Source organism: Erpetoichthys calabaricus, chromosome 9 (genome assembly GCF_900747795.2).
Source record: "Erpetoichthys calabaricus chromosome 9, fErpCal1.3, whole genome shotgun sequence".
NCBI classification, from domain to species: domain Eukaryota; kingdom Metazoa; phylum Chordata; class Cladistia; order Polypteriformes; family Polypteridae; genus Erpetoichthys; species Erpetoichthys calabaricus.
This window is the reverse complement of record NC_041402.2, coordinates 177,708,078-177,730,602: the sequence shown is the minus strand read 5'-3', so window position 1 is coordinate 177,730,602 and position 22,525 is coordinate 177,708,078. Positions and strand designations below refer to the sequence as shown.

At 42.9% G+C, this 22,525-nt stretch overlaps 2 protein-coding genes across 5 annotated transcripts in view; both read right to left on the bottom strand.

Moving 5' to 3' along the window:
* LOC114656864 (hepatocyte cell adhesion molecule-like) overlaps window positions 1-5,036 on the bottom strand; it is a 21,691-nt gene extending 16,655 nt beyond the window's left edge. Inside the window, exon 1 of the mRNA XM_028808452.2 lies at window positions 4,916-5,036. Within this exon, the coding sequence (XP_028664285.2) occupies window positions 4,916-4,982 (67 nt within the window). The 5' untranslated portion in view covers window positions 4,983-5,036. The remainder of the gene's footprint in view (window positions 1-4,915) is intronic.
* LOC114656866 (CD48 antigen) lies at window positions 4,804-22,525 on the bottom strand. 4 transcript variants are annotated; one of them, XM_028808453.2, is made up of 10 exons: window positions 22,287-22,525; window positions 21,546-21,629; window positions 13,307-13,624; window positions 12,847-13,113; window positions 12,629-12,754; window positions 12,513-12,533; window positions 12,073-12,117; window positions 9,145-9,183; window positions 9,029-9,069; window positions 4,804-5,781 (listed from the first exon to the last, which is right to left on the bottom strand). In XM_028808453.2, the coding sequence occupies exons 1-10, from the start codon at window positions 22,360-22,362 to the stop codon at window positions 5,596-5,598; spliced, it is 1,203 nt and encodes a 400-aa protein (XP_028664286.2). In that variant the 5' UTR covers window positions 22,363-22,525; the 3' UTR covers window positions 4,804-5,595. The 4 variants fall into 4 exon arrangements, 3 of the variants coding, with proteins under 3 accessions (XP_028664286.2, XP_051787745.1, XP_028664287.1); XM_028808454.2 differs by having other exon boundaries at window positions 5,634-5,781; window positions 12,513-12,537; XM_051931785.1 differs by lacking the exon at window positions 21,546-21,629.

The following is a 22,525-nucleotide window of genomic DNA, read 5'->3' as shown; positions in this document are numbered from 1 at the left end:
AAATGTCATTGACTCGTTTCGTTTCTCTGAATTGTATTCGAGCTGCTTTATATGAATGGAGTGTATTTGCTGTGAAAGGCGCTATATGAAAGAAGTTCTCTATCTAGTTTAATAAATTTCCCTTTTCTTGTACAAGGTGCTATATAGAAAAAATATTGATGAACTGTCTGTGGTGGGTTGGCACCCTGCCCGGGATTGGTTCCTGCCTTGTGCCCTGTGTTGGCTGGGATTGGCTCCAGCAGACCCCCGTGACCCTGTGTTCGGATTCAGCGGGTTGTAAAATGGATGGACGGATGTAAATTCTAAGCAAACAGGACTATCAATCAAATTGTGATCATCTAAGGCAGGGGTGTCGAACTCCAGGCCTGGGGGGCTGCAGTGGCTGCAGGTTTTCATTCTAACCCTTTTCCTAATCAGTGACCAGTTTTCACTGCTAATTAACTCATTTGCCCTTTGTTTTAGTAGCCCTGTTTTTAAGGATTCAGTGCTCTGACTTGATTCCTTTCTTCATTAAATCACAGACAAACAGAAATGAGAGGTGAAACGAGCCAACAGATGACCAGCTAAATTGGGTCTTCAAACTCCAACCAATCTCTTAATGAGAAGTCAATTCTCGCTGTTAATTAAACTTGTTCTTTAATTCCATGGCTTGTTGCTGCTCTCATTCTTCCACAGCAGACATTTCCAAAATTGTTGATTTTCTGTTTTTTCTAAGAACACCATCAAAATGTTTTGGTGATCTGAGAGATCAATCTTACTGAGACCTTCACCTTTCTTTATTTTCAGATATTGTGGATAGCTGGTCGTGTGGGCAGCTCGTTTTGTGTCTCATGATTGTTTTGCTGCTAATTAAGGAAAAAGAAACAACAAAGGGGCTGAGTCAAGTTAATTAAAATGAAGGCAAAAGAAGTTAATTGGCAGCAAAAAAATGGTCACTAATGAAGAAGAAGGTTAGAATGAAAACCTGCAGCCACTGCGGCCCTCCAGGACCGGAGTTCGACACCTGTGATCTAAGGCAGGGGTAGGCAACGTCAGTCCTGGAGTGCCACAGTATGTGCAGGTTTTTTTTCCAACCCAGTTCCTTAACGAGAACTCAATTATTGCTGATGAAGCACATATTGCTTAAGTGACATTTTAATGCTTCATTTTAGTGGTCTCGCTTGTTAAGATTCTCCAACCTTAATTGCTTATTTCAATCTTAAACTGCTGCATTCAGTGTTTTAATTGCTCCTTATTAGCAATAAGATGTAAAACAGGGGTAGGCAATGTCGGTCCTGGTGAGCCGCAGTGGCTACAGGTTTTCATTCCAACCCAATTGCTTAATTAGAAACCAATCATTGCCAATCTCAGACCTTATTTAATTTTATGGCTTGTTAGTCTGTGCAATGTAAGGCTTTTATATCGTAGATTTTTTTTCCTTTCCAAGGATATCATCCAAATGATTTGAAGCCTAAAACAGATCATTTTCAGTCTGTCACATTTTTCTATTAAGTGTTTTATTAAATCAAACCGTGCATGATGAACACACACAGATGTAATTGGAAAAAAGCTAGCTGGAGAACTGCTGGCTGCTTTGTCTTTTACATCTTATTGCTAATAAGGAGCAATTAAAACACTGAATGCAGCAGTTTAAGATTGAAATAAGCAATTAAGGTTGGAGAACCTTAACAAGCGAGACCACTAAAATGAAGCATTGAAATGTCACTTAAGCAATATGTGCTTCATCAGCAATAATTGAGTTCTCGTTAAGGAACTGGGTTGGAACAAAAACCTGCACATACTGTGGCACTCCAGGACCGACGTTGCCTACCCCTGATCTAAGGTATCAACATCTGCCATGTCCCGTTAGCAACTATAGGCGCGACCAATCATGTTAAAAGTGTTCTGATTATATAAGGAATTCCTTTTTTGAATAGTGACCTAATCGATGAATTGTATAAATAGAGCGCAGAAGACACTTTTTTCTTTGTAACATGTGACTAACATTGTAATGTACTTGTTACCTCTTGTGAGATTTAGATAAAGAATAACGATTGCCGCTTTCTCCTGCCTGTGTTTTATTACCTAAATCGGGGCATTCTGGTGTGGGTGTCTGTATTCAAATTCTTTTCTTCCACACCATTCTGTAGTTTGGTAATTGTGGTTTATGATGTATCCCTAAATAATGCCAACTCGTTTAATTTTATGATTAAGAATTTCAGCTACTAGCAAAAATAACTTTTAGGCTGTTTCAGAAATGGCCATTTCATTTTGTATTATGCTTTTAAAAAACACAGTGTAACAGCACTAGTAGTAAAAACGCTTTTATTAATAAATATAAGTTCAAAAACATGCACCTCTAGCAAAAATATAACAGGGGGTCCTCACGTGGTACACTGGGGGACCTTTGGAAAAAAAAAAAGTTAAGAACCCCTGTGGTCTCCAACATAAAGAACCATTTTAAATCCTATTGGAGGTGTGAAAGCTGCAGGCCCAGATGGCTATGCAGAATAACCTTATAAAACACTCGGTGCTAAAGGGGCACGGTGGCACAATAAAGAGACCTGGGTGCTCCCTGCATGGAGTTTGCATGTTCTCCCAGTGTTTCAGTGTCTAACCACAGTCCAAAGGTGTGTGTATGTTAGGTGGGTTGGCGTTGCTAAATTGACAGCCCGTGGTGTGTGTGTAAGGTGTGTGTAAGGTGTGTGTGTTTTCATCCTGTGACAGAATGGCACTTGTCCAGGTGCTGTTCCTGCCATGCATACGATTACTTCTGGGATGGACTCCATCTTCCCCTCGACCCTGCCCTGGATAAGTGGGTTTGGAAATGGACGATGCATCATGCGGACCATGGGCGATCAGTGATCAGTTGGCATACAGTTTTGCTAAATTGACACTAAAATTAGTCTGGAATGCATTTTAGCAATTGTAAACTTCATTAAAGAGTGGTCAGAGTTCTTAAAGTTTTTTTTATTATTATTTTGCTCCCTAAAGTCTCGCTCACATTCCCGTGTTCAGTTGCGTTCTTTTTATCACAACGCCGTGACGCAAGTAATCCGCAGCGCGCGCGTCAGAACTCTTCGGTTTATTCGCCTCATACGCAGCACCGCAGAGGAGCGCCGCGTCTTTGATTGCAGCGTGACGTGATGCATATTTTCCACTCGAAAATAAACCAAAGTTTTCACCACAGGAAGCTTCACTATGAAAAGTCGACTTTTTTTGTTCCAGTAGAGGCTTGTATTGAAAAATTAAATGGCAGTTATAACTGCCTATAGGCACGTGTGAGATTAATGCATGTAAACAATTCGAGACAGAAACGCCTTTCTTCTGGGGACACTGGCAGAAATCTCGATAGATAGATAGATAGATAGATAGATAGATAGATAGATAGATAGATAGATAGGAAAGGCTACAAAAGACAGACCGAACTTTATTTGTCCCAAGACTGAAATGTAGCTTTTTACAAAAGCATAAGATATAGTATAACAATAAATATTTCGAAAAAAAAACAACACACGTGAAAAGAAGAAAACCCTTAATATGAACGAGCAGTCCCATTGCGGCACCATAAAGACGCATTGCGTAGGTATGAACAGGCCCGGTCTTAGGTATTATGGGGCCCTAGGCGAAAGGGGGGTCCAGGGGCACCCTGAGGGGGGCGGAGCCCCCCTGGAAGCTCTGTGAAATGCGTGAAAATTAGACCAAGGAGTCGATCCGGGGTCTATAGGCGGTCGCCTACTTCGCCTATGCCTAAGGCCGGGCCTGATTGGGACAAATAATGCTGTAGTATATTTAAGTATATATGACAATTGCTCACTCGGACAATTTGTTTTGGGGACCCCCAAGAAGGCGGGGGCCCTAAGCTATAGCTTGTGTAGCTTATACGTAAATCCTGCACTGGGTATGAAGGAGCTCCTCATCGACACCGTCCACCTGATGCCTTGTAATGATAAAGGGAGTTCGGATAACTGGGTGGATACACGGACTTTTAAAGCACAAGAAAGATGTTCAGGAGCCCACGGCAATCCTCGGTTTCCCCAACTTGTGCTTCCGAGTCGCTTAATTTTTTTCCTTTCGCACTGGGTTTTGAAAGAAGCTTTGACTTTTAATATAATGCCCTGTGATACATGGTTACTTCTTTGAATATTTTCATGTATGGCCCCGTTTCGTTAAGTCCTCTTTCGTTCGTTCGTTCGTTCGTTCGTTCGTTCGTCCGCCAAGGTGCCGATCTCTGCAGCATCGTTTGCACCCCCGCCTTAAATATTCATCTTCAGCAAGGGGCATCGTCTGCAGTGTGATTACTCCAATCAATCAATCAGTCAAACAATCAGCCACATCAATAAGTTCATTGCAGGTCCATTTCGTGCACCCTCATTTGGAGAACGAGGTGGCGATCACTGAGGAGCATGAGGGGGACTCGCTTAGCTGTAGTGGACGGTGAATGTTAGCAGACATCTGTTAGTCACCTTCTGAGAATTAGAGGTGTTTTGTAATATTAGTTAAACCGCTCCAAGTGGAATGTATATACTTTTTCATGTCCGAATCATTCATGTTTATATCACGTTTTGTTTCAAAAATAGATTTTCTTTTTTTCATTTTAAGCCTTCATCTCCCAAGAACTGAAAGTGATGGAGCGACACTGCCGCCAGTTTTGGATGCAGCACCGTCACAAATCTATTAATCCTAAAATTTTTCACAAGAGACCAGTGTAATTAATTATATTCTCATTATTACTATATATATATATATATATATATATATATATATATATATATATATATATATATATATATATATATATATATATATATACAGTATATATAATGCAATTCTTTCCATTTTCACAGCTGCAAAACTGTCCGCCTCGTCCACCTAACTTCGATCGCTCGGTCGTCAGATCGGCATGCATTTGGGTGAGCCATGGGCGCGGACTTACCCAGAAGCGCGACTAGAAGAATCCCCCGTCTGCCGGGGGTCGCGCCCCGGCGGTGCCTGTCCACCATTGTCTTGCTGGGTGCCAGCTCTCGGGCTGGGCTGCTGTAGTTTCCAAACCGATGGAGAGGAGTTACGCTTGAATAAGACGGCGCACGTGCATATTGAAGCTTCACGAAGAGCGCTCGTCGTCTGCGAACAGGAAATCCATCAGCGACCAGGAGACGTGAGAAACCAAACCCACAATTATGTATAATTAAAAAAAATAATCCGAGACGCCTCGTGCCTTCTCATATTTGTCTTTATTGTTAGCTGTCGAAGCTGCACTGAATGTTCCACAATGTGCGGCAGTGGAAGTTCACTCCATCGCCACAATGTCGCCGCTCTGCTAGCACCACAAACCCTGCTGGACTCTCCAGCATGGATGGGTGTGACATTCCTAGAAGTGCTGACTGTTTGGGTCATTAAATGAACTGGCCTGGCATATGGACGCCTACTGAGTTGGTGTTGGTGTTGGTGACCCCAGCGGCTGTCTTCCTGCTTCAACAAAATGAAGCCAAAGGGTTTGAGGTTGAGCTGCTAGGCTCCAATTTCCTATAATTCTTCCCAAGATTACCATCAACTTGGCATTGATGGCATCAGCCTGCCCTGCATGATAGAGGAGTCCTGTCAGAGTCACCACACCTAAAGGGCTTCTCTGGAGCTCTGCTGCCAAGTGTTGTCCCTTATGGTGCGGAGCGAACTCTCGGATATGATGGTAGAGTAAACGGAGTCATTGAGGTCCCCGTTGATCCTGTGAATGCATCCATTCTCCCTTGGAGGAAGAATATCTGCGTAGACATATTGGACCATCACAGAAGCTCTTGAGGTCTACAGGTGACAAAAAGCAAAGAATACAGAGGAGTTAAAATGGAGCAGAATGTCTGAACAAGAAGAGAAGGATAACACACCGGGGACAAAGGAATGAGGAAGACAAATGAATTCATTTCAATGCACTCAAACTGTAACTTTACATCGATCGAAGATTTGACACCAAAATGAATCCCCTGAGCACTACACTCTTAGAAATCCTGGTTCTTAAATGGCACTTAATGGGCTGTGTGGCACCTCGTGAATCCATTCCATTATAAAGAACCATCGCATTGCCTGAAGGGTTGCATTGGAAAGTGTGTCGGTGTGCTTTGAGAAGTTTCCTAATAAGTCATTACTGGAACGGCAGTAGACTTGTAAGTTAGACAAATGGCACAAAGCCACACTTATGAGAGGCAAAGTAAAAATGAAATGACAAACAAGAAAACACTTTAAAATAACAAACCAGAATATACATACTGTATATCGGACTTGAACTGAGCATTTGCAGGCTTTAAAAGAAGAACATCTAAATCAGCGTTTCTCAACCTTTAAGTATTAGCAACCCGAGTTTTCATAACAGTTTTAATCGCGCCCCCCTAACGTTTTTTTGAAAGGAGCCCACTAATACCAATTTGCTCTTTTTTTAATTAATGATATATCATAGATGCATGTTTTATTATACCTACTTAACTTTTATCGACATTTATCTAACTTTATTTTTCTAGCATCAGAATGTAGTTTAAGTTCATTTGTTTTGGTTTCAATAGATGTATTTTTCATATTTTCGATTCTTGCTTTCTTTTTTTCACATCTTTGCGCCCCCCTTTTTGTTACTTCACGCCCCCCTAGGGGGACCCACCCAACAGTTTGAGAACCACTGGTCTAAATAATAAAAAAAAAGACTTACCTTACTAATCCACCCCCCACTCCTTACAACCTCCCCCTCCATCCTCACCCTTCACCAGCTATATATGGTCTTTGATTCCTGCTTGCCTGCGGTGGGTTGGCACCCTGCCCAGGATTGGTTCCTGCCTTGTGCCCTGTGTTAGCTGGGATTGGCTCCAGCAGACCCCCGTGACCCTGTGTTCGGATTCAGCGGGTTGGAAAATGGATGGATGGATGGATTCCTGCTTGTCTAATCATTTTCTCTGATGATGACACCTGGCAAGTTGTCGAAAGCTTAGCAATAAAAAAACGTTTTAAGATACGTGACTCATTATCTTCCTTTGTGGATCTCTAGCTATATATATATATATATATATATCTATATATCCATCCATCCATCCATCCATTTTCCAACCTGCTGAATCCGAACACAGGGTCACGGGGGTCTGCTGGAGCCAATCCCAGCTAACACAGGGCACAAGGCAGGAAACAATCCCGGGCAGGGTGCCAACCCACCGCAGGACAAACACACCCACACACCAAGCACACACTAGGGACAATTTAGAATCGGCAATCCACCTAACCTGCATGTCTTTGAACTGTTGGAGGAAACTGGAGCGCCCGGAGGAAACCCACGCAGACACGGGGAGAACATGCAAACTCCACACAGGGAGGACCCGGGAAGTGAACCCAGGTCCCCACTTCCCGGGTCCTCCCTGCGTGGAGTTTGCATGTTCTCCCCGTGTCTGCGTAGGTTTCCTCCGGGCGCTACGGTTTCCTCCAACAGTCCAAAGACATGCAGGTGAGGTGCATTAGAGATCCTAAATTGTCCCTAGTGTGTGCTTGGTGTGTGGGTGTGTGTGCCCTGCGGTGGGCTGGTACCTTGCCCGGGGATTTGTTCCTTACTTGTGCCCTGTGTTGGCTGGGATTGGCTCCAGCAGACCCCTGTGACCCTGTGTTAAGATATAGCGGGTTGGGAAATGAATGAATGCTATTTAAATAGGTTAACATATTTAGATAAGTTGGAGGGCAGCAAATTGAAGCACCACCCCACCCAGAGCGGCACAAACCCCTGTGCCACCAGTGTGGCTACACCACTCATGTCAGCTTAAGTGAATATTTAAAGAAAACGTACAAAGTAATTGCAACACAAACAAAGACTTAATCAATTTTAATGTGAAAAGGTGCCGATGAAAGAAGAGAAGAAGGGGACTGCTAGGGTGGAGAACAGAAGAGCTGCTCAGGAAGCAGCAGGCGCATCAACCTCTGAGTAAACGAATGGTAAACGTACAGAGAAAGAGGATGAAGACTATGAACGCTCAAGTCAATTGTGTGCAGTGTGCCATTGGGTTATGTAATATCATCTACTGTTGAATTCTGCTCTGTACTTGTAATATTTCTATTGCATAATTATATTGTATTGAGGGCTGCTTGTGTTCTGAAATGGGGGACCATGTAGAAAAACTATTGTCATTTCTACATGATGTGACTGAAATGTCCTCTTAAATAAAAATCTGCAATGTGCACTCTAATCACGATGTCTGAAATGTTTGTCATTTTAAACTGTGGAGCAGAGGGGCAAATCAAGGAAAACTGTCTTTCTCGGGTGGCACGGTGGCACAATGGGTAGCACTACTGCCGCACAGTTAGGAGACCCGGATTCGTTTCCCGGGTCCTCCCTGCGTGGAGTTTGCATGTTCTCCCCAAGTCTGCGTGGGTTTCCTCCCACAGTCCAAAGACATGCAGGTTAGGTACATTGGCGATCCTAAATTGTCCCGTGTGTGTGCTTGGTGTGTGTGTGCCCTGCGGTGGGCTGGCGTCCTGCCCGGGGTTTGTTCCTGCCTTGCGCCCTGTGCTGGCTGGGATTGGCTCCAGCAGACCCCCGTGACCCTGTAGTTAGGATATAGCGAGTTGGATAATGACTGACTGACTGACTGTCTTTGTCTATGGAGGACACTGTACACACACACACGCGCGCGCGCACACACATATAGATATACGCAGAACTTCTTTCCTGTTGACATTTAATGCCATGTTTCAGGAAGCAAATGTTAATAACATTTTAGAAAAAAAAGACACACGCATTTTGCACATTTTGACCATACATATGGATAATGGATATTTGCAATATGTGGAATATGAAATACGAGTTATGTGACATTTTTTTCCATGGACGTTTTCACATTGTTTGTCATTTGTCACATCTGGTCACCATTTCTGTCCTATTTATGTCATAAACTGTTTTTCTCTTGTACTAAATGAAAGTATGAGATTGCATTTTTTTTTCTGGCTGTCACTACAAAGTGCACAGGGTAAGTCACATTTAAAGAAAATATTGTTTTTGGAGTGGAGTATTCCTAGAATTTTAATTTTAACATACCTGATCAAGTTCCTGTCCGTTATATGGGTCTTCCCCTTCCCCTGAGACAATGAAAGTGAAGTTAGAAAGACATCAGATACGTTCATCGTCTTCAGCATAGAAACAGATGGACATACCTGGTGTGTGATGCGTATTGGGGCATCGGGGGTCCAAATCTGTGCAGGCAAAAATAAAGGGAACAAAATAATGACATTTGAAGAGATAATGTAAGCGTAATGATGCAACTTTAATCCTTAAAGGGGTGTAAAGGTGGACGAGCCTGTGGTGTCCTGATACTGGACTCTCAGTCCGGCGGTTTGTGGCGCTCAACGACTGTGTGAGTAACAATGGAGCACCACATGGAGCAGACCTGTCAGCTCTTCTGTCCCCTTCATACCCCTCGGATTCTCATAATAACAGCAGACCAGGTCACTGGCAGAACTTCTCAGATGATTCTACACTAGTGGTGTGTACTGATAAGGGGGATGAGACGGGAGAGGAGTCGGGGGGGAGAACTTGGAGAACTGCCAGCAACTTAACAACAGCAAACCAAGGAACTGAAAATTAACTTTATAACACACCAAAGAGCCTCTGTGCATGGTCACCGTTACGGAGAGGATGTGAAGCTGGTGTAATGCTGCAGATACTTGGCGGTCCACACCAGTGACAGCTTAGTCTCGTCTCGTAACCAGTGCTTGAAGTGGAACCACATTACAGGTGACACTCTATGGCGATACACAAGCATTTGATTAAAGAGTGGGCTCGGGGCTTGGGATCTCCCATGAAACTTCATGTGACATAATACAAGAGTATTTGATCAAAAAGAAGGGGAGGGTCACCTCAATTAAATACAATTTAATTGCTAAATAGTGTTCTCGGTACTCTAAGAAGAACTTGGAGGGATTGCTGGTATTACTGGCCCACTTTAGACCCTGCTCAAACACGGAGGACCTAAAGAAGAAAGGGCAGAGCAGGCTCTCTTCTCTTAGGAGACTGCATTTCTTTAATGTGGGTAGTGACATCCTGCACATCCTCTACACCTCTGTGATGGCCAAGGTGCTGTGCTGGGCCCATAACAGCACTTCAAGGGAGACCCACCGAATCAACAAGCAGGAAAGGAAGGGAGACTCAGTTAATGGACCACACACTGGAGGTAGTAGAAGAGTACAAAATGAAGACAAAATTGACAGCCATTATGCACAAAGCTGCCTGTCTGTTCTCACTGTGACATTCTAGCATGGAGGACTTCCTGTCAAAGAATTATTCAGCAGAAACTGCATCAAGAAGCTAATGGGGCTTCTTCAGCAATACCCCTTTACACTGCCCATCTCTATCTATCTATCTATCTGCTATATAGTGCCTTTCATATGTATCTATTGTAGGTGGCACATGGGATGGATGGGCATCCCGACAAGAAATAGGGAAGATACTTTACCTGGACGGGAGGCCCTGAGTGGACAATAAGGCATCCCGACCAAAAGAGGAAGGATGTCACACCCAGACAAGCCTTCCCTAATGAATGGATGGACATCCCATCCAGAAAAGACAGTCCCTTACCCAGGTGGGAAGCCCCAGACAAATAGTCGTGTGTCCCAAATGGACATGTGTGTAGCACCTTCCCTGGCCAGGATTAAAGAGGAGAACAGAGAAGGACTGCCTCTGGGGGTTGTTTTTGCCTCCCAGTAGGTAGATGGCAGCAGCCCTCGATACTGGCACTTATTTGAGAACCAGCAGGAAATGCTGGGAATTGTAGTCTGGCAGTGCAGCCCTGCTGGGGTGCATGAGTGGCACAGGAGGCCGCTGCAGGGAGATGTACTCCCTGTTATGTGGGACTTCCATGTGGTTCAGAAGTACTTGCAAGAGCCAACAACCCTGACCCTGGAAGTACTCCCGGGTCCTCAATAAAAGGGACCGCACTGACTTGCCCAGCCAAGTCGCAGCTGGAAGAAAGATGAGCAACACTCAACTGGTGGAGAGAGGAGAGGTGAATGGTGGGAGAGATAACTGTGTTTTTGTGCTTCATTTGTGAGGTATTGTAAAAAAAAAAAATCAATTTATTTGAACCCTGGAATGCCTTGGTGTATTCGTGTTGGGGTTTGGGGCTCTCTAGCGCCCCCAAGTTTTTACACTATGTATGCATTATATAGTGCCTTTCATATCTATTTATCTATGTATCTATTATAAAGTTCCATTTATATCTATCTAGTGAGCTATCTGCTATATAGTGCTTTTCCTCTCTATTTAGCTTTAATATAGACCTTTCAGATCTATCTTTCTATCTATCTGTCTATCTATTATATAGTAACTTCCATATCTATCTGTCTATCTATCTATCTGTTATACAGTGCTTTTCACATCTATCTGTTATATAGTGCCTTTCACGTCTATCTATCTATCTGTTATATAGTGCCTTTCACATCTATCTATGTCTATCTGTTATACAGTGCCTTTCATATCTATCTGTTATATAGTGCCTTTCATGTCTATCTATCTATCTGTTATATAGTGCCTTTCACATCTATCTATCTATCTGTTATACAGTGCCTTTCATATCTATCTATCTACAGTATCTATGTCTATCTGTTATACAGTGCCTTTCATATCTATCTATCGATCTATCTGTTATATAGTGCCTTTCACATCTATCTATGTCTATCTGTTATACAGTGCCTTTCATATCTATGTTATACAGTGCCTTTCATATCTATTTATCTATCTATCTATTATAGTGCCTTTCATATCTATCTATCTATCTATCTGTTATATAGTGCCTTTCATATCTATCTATCTGTTATATAGTGCCTTTCATATCTATCTATCTATCTGTTATATAGTGCCTTTCATATCTATCTATTCACTTTTCATTGTCAAACAACATTGAATCTAAGTGGATATAATTTGGATTTTTCACACTGATGAATAGACAAAGACTCTTTAATGTGTAAAGTCAAAACAGGTCCCTGCAAAGTGCTCTAAATTAATTAACAAAATAAAACACAAAATAATTGATCTCTCTCTGTTTACCCCATATAGTGTCTATCTGCAGGTCACCTTTCAACACATACCTGTGTCGACTACCTCCATGTACGTATTTTCTTCCTTTTGTTGTCCTAAAGAAAAGTAATAGCTCTGTAAATAAGTTGCATATTAAAAAAATAAAACCAACTTATCCCACAAGCCAGAACTCAGGGTCAGCCATCAGCAGGTGTCCTCCAGATGTGTGGAGGTCACCCTGTTGATGTCCGGGAGGCTGATGTTAATCTTTGTTAACAGTTTTTTTGTGCCTTTTGAGGGTTTGTCACCTCGATACTCGTAAGCCTGCTGTGCGCCGTAGTTATGTGTTGTAGGTACTGAGCTGCCATACTGAAGTATAAAGCAGAGCACTCGATCAAATAAAGAGACCCCGAGAGTTCCTTAAACAGAAGTCACTGCACAGGACACAGCGCCATCTAGAGCTGCTGCCAGAAAGCACAAGCCAGTGATGAAGACAGCAGGATTTCCTCACCTCTGATCCAACTGTAGATGGCTACCTTACAGAAAGAAAAAGTAGCAAGTTACTTGTTTATTTATTTCTTAACCTTATTATTTTTTTTTAGGAATTCAAAGAACGCTTGCTGCTACCCTGACGGTGGCGATGGGCGCAGTAGATGATAAGGCAGAAGCCCAGAAGGCAGATGATCCCCACTGATATTGCCAGCGTACGGGTGGCTGAGAAGGTTGCTTTGGCACAAGCGCTGGAGTTCTTATCTACAGACAAGAAAATGGACATCCATTAGAGTTCCCAGGATTCCACCATGTGAGGAGGCCCCAGGTACCCCCCCAAGCCAAAGAGGTGTTACCTGAAAGTACTCGCCAGGCTGCTACTAAGCCAAGGCGGTTTGCACCTTCACAAGTGTAATTCACACAGTCCTCTCCAGTGACGTTCACAATCTTCAGAGTCTGGTTCCACCGGGACAGCTGGTGGCGGCCGTCCAGGGGGAGGGGCTTGCCGTCTTTCAGCCACCAATAGGAGAGGCACGTTCCCTCCTGGGCCTGGCAGTGTAGCGTCAGCTCGGCATCAGAGCTGTTCTTGGATGGAACAGAAATATTTAGTCCTACGGGAGACCCTGTGAAGAAGAAAGACAAATGAGTGAGGCGCGCGGTAATGCCTGTGTCAGGGACAGACAGAGCTGCACAACTCTGGGTAATTGCCAGAGGCTGCCAGAGTGAGGCGCTGTGGTGCAAAGCTGTTAGGCACACCCTGCCAGACGTAGAGACGTGTCCTTCGCTCCCTCCTCATCCTCACTCCAGTAGACTTACGCAGCATGAAGAGATGGACTGTCCACTTGTGTTGAGTCCCATCTTTGGGTGTTTCTGTCCTCTCATAGTTGCCTTCATCTGCTTGCGTGAAGTTTTGTAAACAGAGACTGTTGCACTGGGCATCACAGCTCACTCTCCCTTGGTACTTCCCAAAATATGAAGCATTGTGATTCAGAAACATCTTTGTGATTACCACTTGATTCTGGATGTTCTTCCACTCGATGTTCACACTGTTTTGGCCCACTGACTGCTGGACAGAGAGCCGCACATTCTGGTAAAGGTCAGCACAGATGACCCATCCTGTTGGTCCAGCGTAACCTACAAAGAAAAACATGGAAGTGAGTGGACATCCTCACCCCACCATCAATTCAATTTTATTGTCAGCTGGTTTTCCAGAGAGACCACGAGATTAAAAACACCTCACCATGAACATAATCTTAGTGCAAATAAATAAAACAGAGCAAAGAGCCCCCATACTTCTGGTTTGACATTGGATCATGAATATTACACATACTGTATTAATGGCCAGCAGCCATACCACCTACACTTCAGAAGGGGTCATCCACCTGCAGCTAAGCATGTTCAGGACCCACCAGGACTTAGATGGGAGACCAACCAGGAAAAAAGCGTGGGTTGCTATTGGAAGAGGTGTTGGTGGGTGAGGCCAGCAGGGGGCGCTTACCCTGTGGTCTGTGTGTTGTCCCCCAATGTCCCCAGTGCAGTGACGGGGACACTGCAGTAAAAATGGGGCCATCCTTCAGATGAGATGTAAAAACCGAGGTCCCGACTCTCTGTGGTCATTAAAGATCTCTGGGTATCCTTCGTGAAGAGCAGGGTGTACCCCGAAGTCCACAGCCTGGTCATTCTGGCCCCCTAATCATCCCCTATCTCTAATTGGCTAACAGTCCGTCACCCCTTCACCGGCTTATAGCTAACATGTGGTTAGCATACTGCGCAAAATGGCTGCCGTCATATCATCCAGGTGGATCTTTGCACATTGGTGGTGGTTGAAGTGGCTCTTTGAGTAGTGAGAAAGGCGCTATATAAATGTAAATAATTATTATTGATATTTAGGAGATTAATAGCAGCCTGTTTCAAGCATTGCTTTCTATCCTTGTAATCTTGAACCAGAAACCTGATGCCAACAACTTCACATTGCTGCACCGCTGATACCCAGCTGGCCCTGCTGTTTCCTCCAGACGACCACAGGATGGCAGCTAAAAGCTCTGCATGTGCCACTGACAGTGCCACCAGGGCCGTCTTAACAGCATTATAGGCCCCCCTGGGCAAAGCAGTGCACTGGGACCCCTACCTACACAACCACTCACAGGAATAAAAATGGAAATGGTCGATAAAATTAAAAATATATTTATTATATTGGTACGTCCAACAAAATCAGTGTTTAAACATTAAAAATGCTGTACAGCAAAGGATAATCAACACAAACGTTTGAACAAGAGAACATGAGCCTTGAGAAATATTTAAATTGTTAAGCCATACAGACGGAGATGTCACAGTATGGAATTGCGCTGAATTATTTATTATTAATCACGTGTTCAACACAAACATTTTATGAAATTTCTTTGTAGAGAATTGAGTTGAAGTGACGTTAACATATACGCTTTTTACGTGATGTAGTGCGTGAGATCCGTACACATACAGGCACATGAGGTGGCAGAGGTGACCGTGATACTAAATGCCAATGTCCACTTATAACACAATAACAAATATTTATAGTTTAGTAGAGTATAGTATGTATTTATTGACAGCAAGTCACAACATGGGGTCCCCAGGCAGCTGCCCAGTGTGCCCATGTGTTAATACGGCCCTGATTGCAACCAAGAAGAAGAGCCATCATCACCAGCTCAGCCTGACGAAGGTGGACCTTCTTGTTATCGCAGCTCTTCCCTTCTTGTTATTCAAAACCCCACCTCTGTTCGGTGTCGCTCATTGCTGCTAACACCCACCAGGTCAGTGCACACAACCTTGGTGATCGATGGCCGTGTTCTTCACTGACCACACTGCAATAATGCAGATTCACTCTGGATAACATCTACAAGATCAGAGCAGACCTGACGGAGCATGCAGTACAGCTCCTGGTCCAGTCACATCTGGACTCCTTACTGATATGTGTCACCAAGCCACTGCAGGTGATTCAAAATGCTGCAGCGCATCTGGTGATCAACCAACCAAGGCGGCCACAGGTCACTTCACTTTACAGGTCACTCCGGTGGCTCCCTGTAGCTGCACATATCAAGTTCCCTACAGAGACGTCAATGGTACACGGTATATGGAGACACTTGTGGGGTCCTATATCCCCAGGCTCCTTTCACATGTAGCTCCTAGCCAGAGGGGTAGTGACGGGACAGACAAGGCAGGGCCTCGAACTTGGAGGGGGTGCGGGGCCCAACGCTGTCCATTTACATTTATTTTATGCAACAGAAATCATCAGGAAACCCCCTTGAAGCTTAGCATTGACACACCACAATAACTCAACTGCAACACTGCTTAAGGGGGGGGGCTCCAATTACTGTTGGTAAAGTTTGTAATGAATGTTACTTTTTTATAGGAATGTTAAACGTAATCAAAGCTGATTTCATAAATCATGAAAAAGATTGACATGTCTGGAAGAAGAAACAATCTGGCCATTTGTGATTGGGCCTCAGGCAGTCTCTCTGTCTCTGCAGGCCACACTTTACCAAAATCAGCAGCACCAACTGAGCCACAGGGTGAGGGGTAACAGTGGGACGGGGGTCCACAGAGACAAAATGTCAGCAGTCCCGACTCTTAATGACTGTTACCTCAGGTGAGAGGGGTTTAGAGCTGACTAAATCTTACTGGAGAGCTACCATGTGCCCGAGCTCACATTTAAATCGACTGCAGCATCTGAAGGTCTTTGGACCAGAAGGACAGACATAGTGGCTGAATTTGCTGTGGTCAGTGTCCACAAATATTAATTTTAAAAGTTGCAGCAAAATCTTTACCTGCCATGCTTTGGTTTGTTTGTTTTTTAAATTTCTGCTATGTGTACATTTTTATTGATAGATAGATAGATAGATAGATAGATAGATAGATAGATAGATAGATAGATAGATAGATAGATAGATAGATAGATAGATAGATAGATAGATAGATAGATAGATTTTGATTTTAATTTTTGAACTCTTGATTGCTTCTTTCAGCCTTAAACAGTTCCATTCCCTGTTTTAAATTGCTTGTTAGTTATTTGTCTATCTATCTCTATATATATATAAAATGCTAAGCCTAAAAGTGCAACGATTATGTGCAATGATTTTATGTCACTCTTTACATCGGGCTTATTTTAAAACCTACATATATATGTTTGGTATCATTCTTTTCAGAATGTATCAAACTTTAATGTGATGTTGTTAGATTTTCAGATTCTTATTCCGTTTTTAAATTATAAACTAAAATATCAAGAAAGTCGTGGTTTTTATTTTTGATCAGGTAAACGTTTTTTCACATGAACAAACTATTAAAAAATTATCTATTCATAACACCAATGTTTGTATTTAGGTGATTTAGTTAGCTGAAGGTCGAGTTACGATGACCCATTGTATACCACTTTAGTTTTCACGTGGTTTTTCCTGTTATTTAAATGAGTAATTTTTTTTAAAAAAAGGGGGTTTTTATCTATAAGAATGTCAGTTAAAACGAATGGATTGTTTATTTAATCTCTTATAAATATTCATCGAGCATAGTGGACCTCAGTTTAACGGGAATACTCCAAGAGAGTAAATATTTTATTTTCATATTATGATTTTTACTCCTAATAATTAATTTTTCTTTTACACTTTTATAGAATTTCGTGATTTTGACTGCAATAAATAATTTTTATTTTCTACATTTACAGATTTTACTAATACAGTGGTACCTCTGGTCACGAATGTAATTCGTTCCAAAACTCTGGACACAACCCGATTTGGTCGCGACCCGAACGCAATTTCCCCATGACTGTATGTAAATACAATTAATCCGTTCCAGACCGTACGAACTATATATATATATATATATATATATATATATATATATATATATTAAGCACAACAATAGTTAATTATACCATAGAATGCACACTGTAATAGTAAACTAAATGTAAAAACATTGAATAACACTGAGAAAACCTTGAACAACAGAGAAAAGTAATATTAGTTCGCGCTAGACCCTTAGGAACCGCTCGCTGTAAACACTTTTTTTATGAGTTTTAAGCACAGGGAAGCACAATTAAATTCCACTTCTCTTGCGAAACTTTTCAAACCATCCTCTACTGGCTTTAAATTCCTCACCGTTGCCACTCGAAGACGGATTTTTTTTCCCGCAAATCGCCATGAATCTTCCAGCCTTTCCCGCTTATGATCGGCTCGCTTACGCTATCCCCTGCAAGTTGCTTCTCGTTCAACCACACTAGCAACAGTTTTCCTACCTCTCCCAGTATTCGAGGCCTCTGCTTGGTTAAAATTATAACTCCTATTGCAACATCAGCTGCTTTGTTAGGCCCTGTAGACGCAAACAAAAGAAAATGGGAAATGGAGAATGGGAAATCATTGGCGCTTACGAACGCGCGTAGGGAAACTGGCCGCCAGTGTTTTTGTTCACCACCAGAGCTTATGGTCGTATATATATAAAAATATAAATATATATATATAAATCCAATGTGTCTGCCTGCCTGTACGTCTATCCGCTTTTTGAGAGAACTACTTAACGGATTTAGATCGGGGTTTTTTTTCTATAATTTGCTAGAACATTCCGGTTAATTTTGCAACTTCTCTTATCCAACAAAGTATTATAGTTCACTTGCGGTTCGCGCGAATCCGAGAGAGCGGCAGCGGATTGGAGCGTACCTTGCCTGCGCTAAGCTATACAGTACAGGGATACCTGTTTGTTCAACAGACATTATCATCTACAGATTGTTGAGAGAAAGAGATGAGAGCTGCGTGTGTTTTAGAGGGTAGTTCCTCATTCCCAGAGATATCACGGCCATGTGCTTTTCCCATCAGAGCTGAACACAATCAGGTACAGTGCCAACGTTTGACATTGGAGTGTACCTACCTTCCGCTTGGCCCGAATTTCATTTATTTATTGATTTTTAAAGTTAGTTCTGTTTCACTACTACGAGCTGCGGGGAACAGCTAGTTACAAATAAAATACGAATGACAAAGGAACCAGCAGTTCTCTATCCACACTCTTAAAATGAAGGTGGCTCTTCAGAGTGATGCCATAGTGGAAACATTTTTGGTTCCTAAAAGACCCTTCCACATGAAGGTTCCAGAAAATGCCTTTATTTATTTAAATGTGTTACAGGATCTGTACAGTAAACAACCATGAAGACATGGATGACAGATTTGTGAAATACCAATGGCTCCTGATATTGAAACGACTCCCGCTACATACAATAACAAAGGCAAAGTCCAGGATTTCTTACTCTGCTTGTATCCTGCTAGGTTGCCTACCAAATATTAAAGATTTTTTTTCTACATACACTGTAAAATAAGTCCGTAAATTTTACGGTAAAAATACTGTGAACGGTGAAAGAAAAATACCTTTTCTGAAAAAAAGGAAGTTACCTTATTTTCTACTGAAAATTACCTGTATGTCTTAAACAATACATTTCATAAATTTAACATACAAGTTCTGTGAAATCGATTATTTTTCTACCTTCAAAATATGCTAGGCACCGTTTAGTGATACATTACGTTACGGTAACACTGAACAAATGGCCGTTACTGTTACGGTGTAAAATTGTTAAACAGCGAAGGTGAACAACTGTAAAGTGTCAAACGGTAAAGCTCGGTTCCCATTCGACCTGCCGCCGATCCCTTCTCCCCGTTTCATAAACACCGACGTTACGATATTTGCATAAGGACACGCCCCTTTTTACCATTCCTTCCCAGTGAACACCATAGCTTTGCACTGTAAGAAAAAAAAACAAAGTTAGCAGACTTCTTTTTCCCCGCACGCTGAAGGTTTTTTGAGGTTATGGAAGCTGATTTATGGTGGGTTGTGTTCGATAAACTGGCACACCTGTAGGACACCATACACCGCAAAAGCAAACTTTACTTCTCTAACAGACAACATGCCGTAATCTCCTTAAGCAATGAATTCTTTTCAATGTATAAAACTAAATGATACGTCACGTCTGCTACTGTCCAAGGTGCGTCCTGCGGGAAGAAGACTCACTGCACCTCTTCTGGAAATTCTCAGTTACTGCTGGACGCCTTGAAAGACCAACTGGAAAAGTCTCTCGCCCTACTCGGTGCTCTCTGGACTGTTCCCCGGTATCCCACTCACTGGAAGCCATGAGCTACGGCGTCTTGTGTGCTGCGTGAAAGACGCTCTCAGGTTCGCCAGGAACCGCCTCGTCCTCAGAAACAAAAGGATGATAAGCCGGGAATGCTGCAAGTCCATCCGCAGCCTACTTAGAGACCACTCTGTCCTGGACACCGAAGGACCGCAGCCATGCACAGCCTGAGCGCCCCAAACCCTAACAGGAAGGGCACAGGACTCGGAACCTTATATTGTGTTGTAAATTGATATAGACTGTAATAGCGTAAAGATTGTGTCTTTAAATATATTGCCTAAAAATATGTAAAAGTGTACAATACAATAGATAGTTAAATATATTAGATTTTTGCTGACGGTGGCGCAGTGGGTAGCGCTGCTGCCTCGCAGTTGGGAGATTTGGGGACCTGGGTTCACTTCCCGGGTCCTCCCTGCGTGGGTTTCCTCCGGGCGCTCCGGTTTCCTCCCACAGTCCAAAGACATGCAGGTTAGGTGGATTGGCGATTCTAAATTGGCCCTAGTGTGTTTTTGTGTGTGTCCTGTGGTGGGTTGGCACCCTGCCCAGGATTGGTTCCTGCCTTGTGCCCTGTGTTGGCTGGGATTGGCTCCAGCAGACCCCCGTGACCCTGTGTTCGGATTCAGCGGGTTGGAAAATGGATGGATGGATTTTAGCTGATTACAGTCGATTGTAATTGATGACATAGATTGAAATAGTGTGCTTTTGTTTTATAGATCATCTAAATATGTTTAAATAAAGTATTTTTTAATCATGTTTGCTGTTGTATTGGTTGTTATTTTATTGATATTTGATTCTGACAGCATATTATTTACAGTGCTCCTACATTACTTCTATTGTAAAGAAAAAAACGTTGTTTACTATAAAGTTATACTGTAAACCTGAAAATATTGTCACCTTCTTTTTTACGTTAAAATTCTGATAATCACAGCTGCCAGTTTTTTATACCGTAAATGTAACATTTTTTACAGTGCATTTGAAAAATTTTCAAAGCACAAAGAACCAACATCATAAGTAAAGACCCCATCTAGAATGAAATGGTGCTTTGTGCTTCTATGAAGAACCCAGTAAAGAACTGTAAAGAGTGTTTCAGAGTGGAGATGAATGCAGCGTGCCTAACACAGACAGCCTGAGTGAACCTTTTCACTCTTGAGTCCCATCTGTTCAAAAGTCACAGTCAGCCCTACCAAAATGAAGTCCGAATCTTTAAGAAGTCTCTCCACAAGACGGTCGGTAAAAGCTGACAGTAAGTCTATACAAAGAGGGGCCTCGTGTGAGTCTTGATGCCTTCGAGATGAAGCAAAGTGATCATGTTGTCCCCTGCCTCCACGAACAAACTGATACGCAGGGCAGTCTTAACGTATGGGCACGCTGCGCAATTAATTGTCCGGGGGTCCCACGAACATAGGGGTCCCATGTCGTATGTTTTACTGAGTATCATTTATATGTTGAAATGTGTGTATTTTTCAAGGCTCATGTTATATCGTTCAAACATTTGCTGTACAGCATGTTTTTTAATGTATAAACACTGATTCTGTTGACAGTACCAATACAATAAATATACAGTGTATGTTTAATTTTATCGAACATTTACATTTTTATTCCTGTGAGTGCACCGCTTTGCCAGGGGGCCTATAATGCTGTTAAGAAGGCCCTGCTGGTAAGCACAGTGAGCTGAATTTAATAAACCTTCTTCTGTTTTCTCTGACAGCTTCCTCTTTATTTGTTTTTCAGATGTCTTCATAACCAGTGATGGCAGAGCCAGGGCATATGGCAGCCACTTTTTTGAACTTCCATGCAGAGAGGAGCAGAGAGCATCTCACAAACTTTAGGGAAAACGTATGGACGACTGAGAGACCCCCACCCCCCAACAAAATTACACAGACCCATTCATATTTTTAAAAGAAAAAAGCTGAAGCTGACCTTGGTGCAAGTCTGTCATGTCGTCTTTACACTGCGAGGTTCTGCTGCTGTGGTTTTGCGCTAAACCCACTGACGGCTTATGTGCTGCAGGAAAAGGTACAAAAGAAATAAAAGAGATTTAATATCTATCTCTTTAATAACTAAAACTAAACATGAACTTGAAGGAGCTCGTCTTCTAGAGCAGATCCCCATCTGCTAATGCTTTATGGACAGCTCGCTTAGTTCACCAGTTTAAAAAATTGAGAAGTGGGAACGCGCTGCTGAAGCACAACTGGTTTCCTTTACTAATTTCGTCGAAAAACTAAAGATTAAGACTGTCCTAAAAATAATAAAATGAGGATGGAAGGCGTCTCTCTCACTCTTAAGGCCCCCTTCAGATAAGAAACACCAGTCCCCGCCATTCTTCCACCATAATGATGAAGTGGCCATAAACAGTCCGATTCTTAAAAGTTGCCTCGTAAAAGATTTAAAAAAAGAAGAAGCAAAGGCACCTAAAAGGATCGCACCCCGAGTCCGTTTGTTCCTACCCATAAACACAAAGTGAATTGCCAAGACGGATACGAGGTGACCATTGTGTCCGATCGCGGGGTCTGACATTTTTATCTTGTAAAGATTCCTGGGGCTTCGGCTCGCTTTTCTTTTTCGTTTTACTTCACCCACTCGACAAACCTTAATCCGACCAACTGATTAGATGAACCCCATTCCTCCGCCGGCAGTCGGAACCCCACACCCATCTCCTACCTGTGCCAAGTACGTAGACGAGGAGCACCCGAAGTCCCAGAGCCGTGGAGGACAGTGGACACGCTCCGCAGGGCATCGCGCACTCAAGTCCCGTGCTGTCCGCCGCCGCTTTGGACGAACAGGGCGAGCGCCTGTGAGAAGAGCGCGCGGCAGGGCGGTGCAGCGAATCAGAGCTCACCTGACTGTCAGACTACCTCGCGGTGGAGGGCTGGAGGCCAAAGCCGCTTTGATGTTTTTGT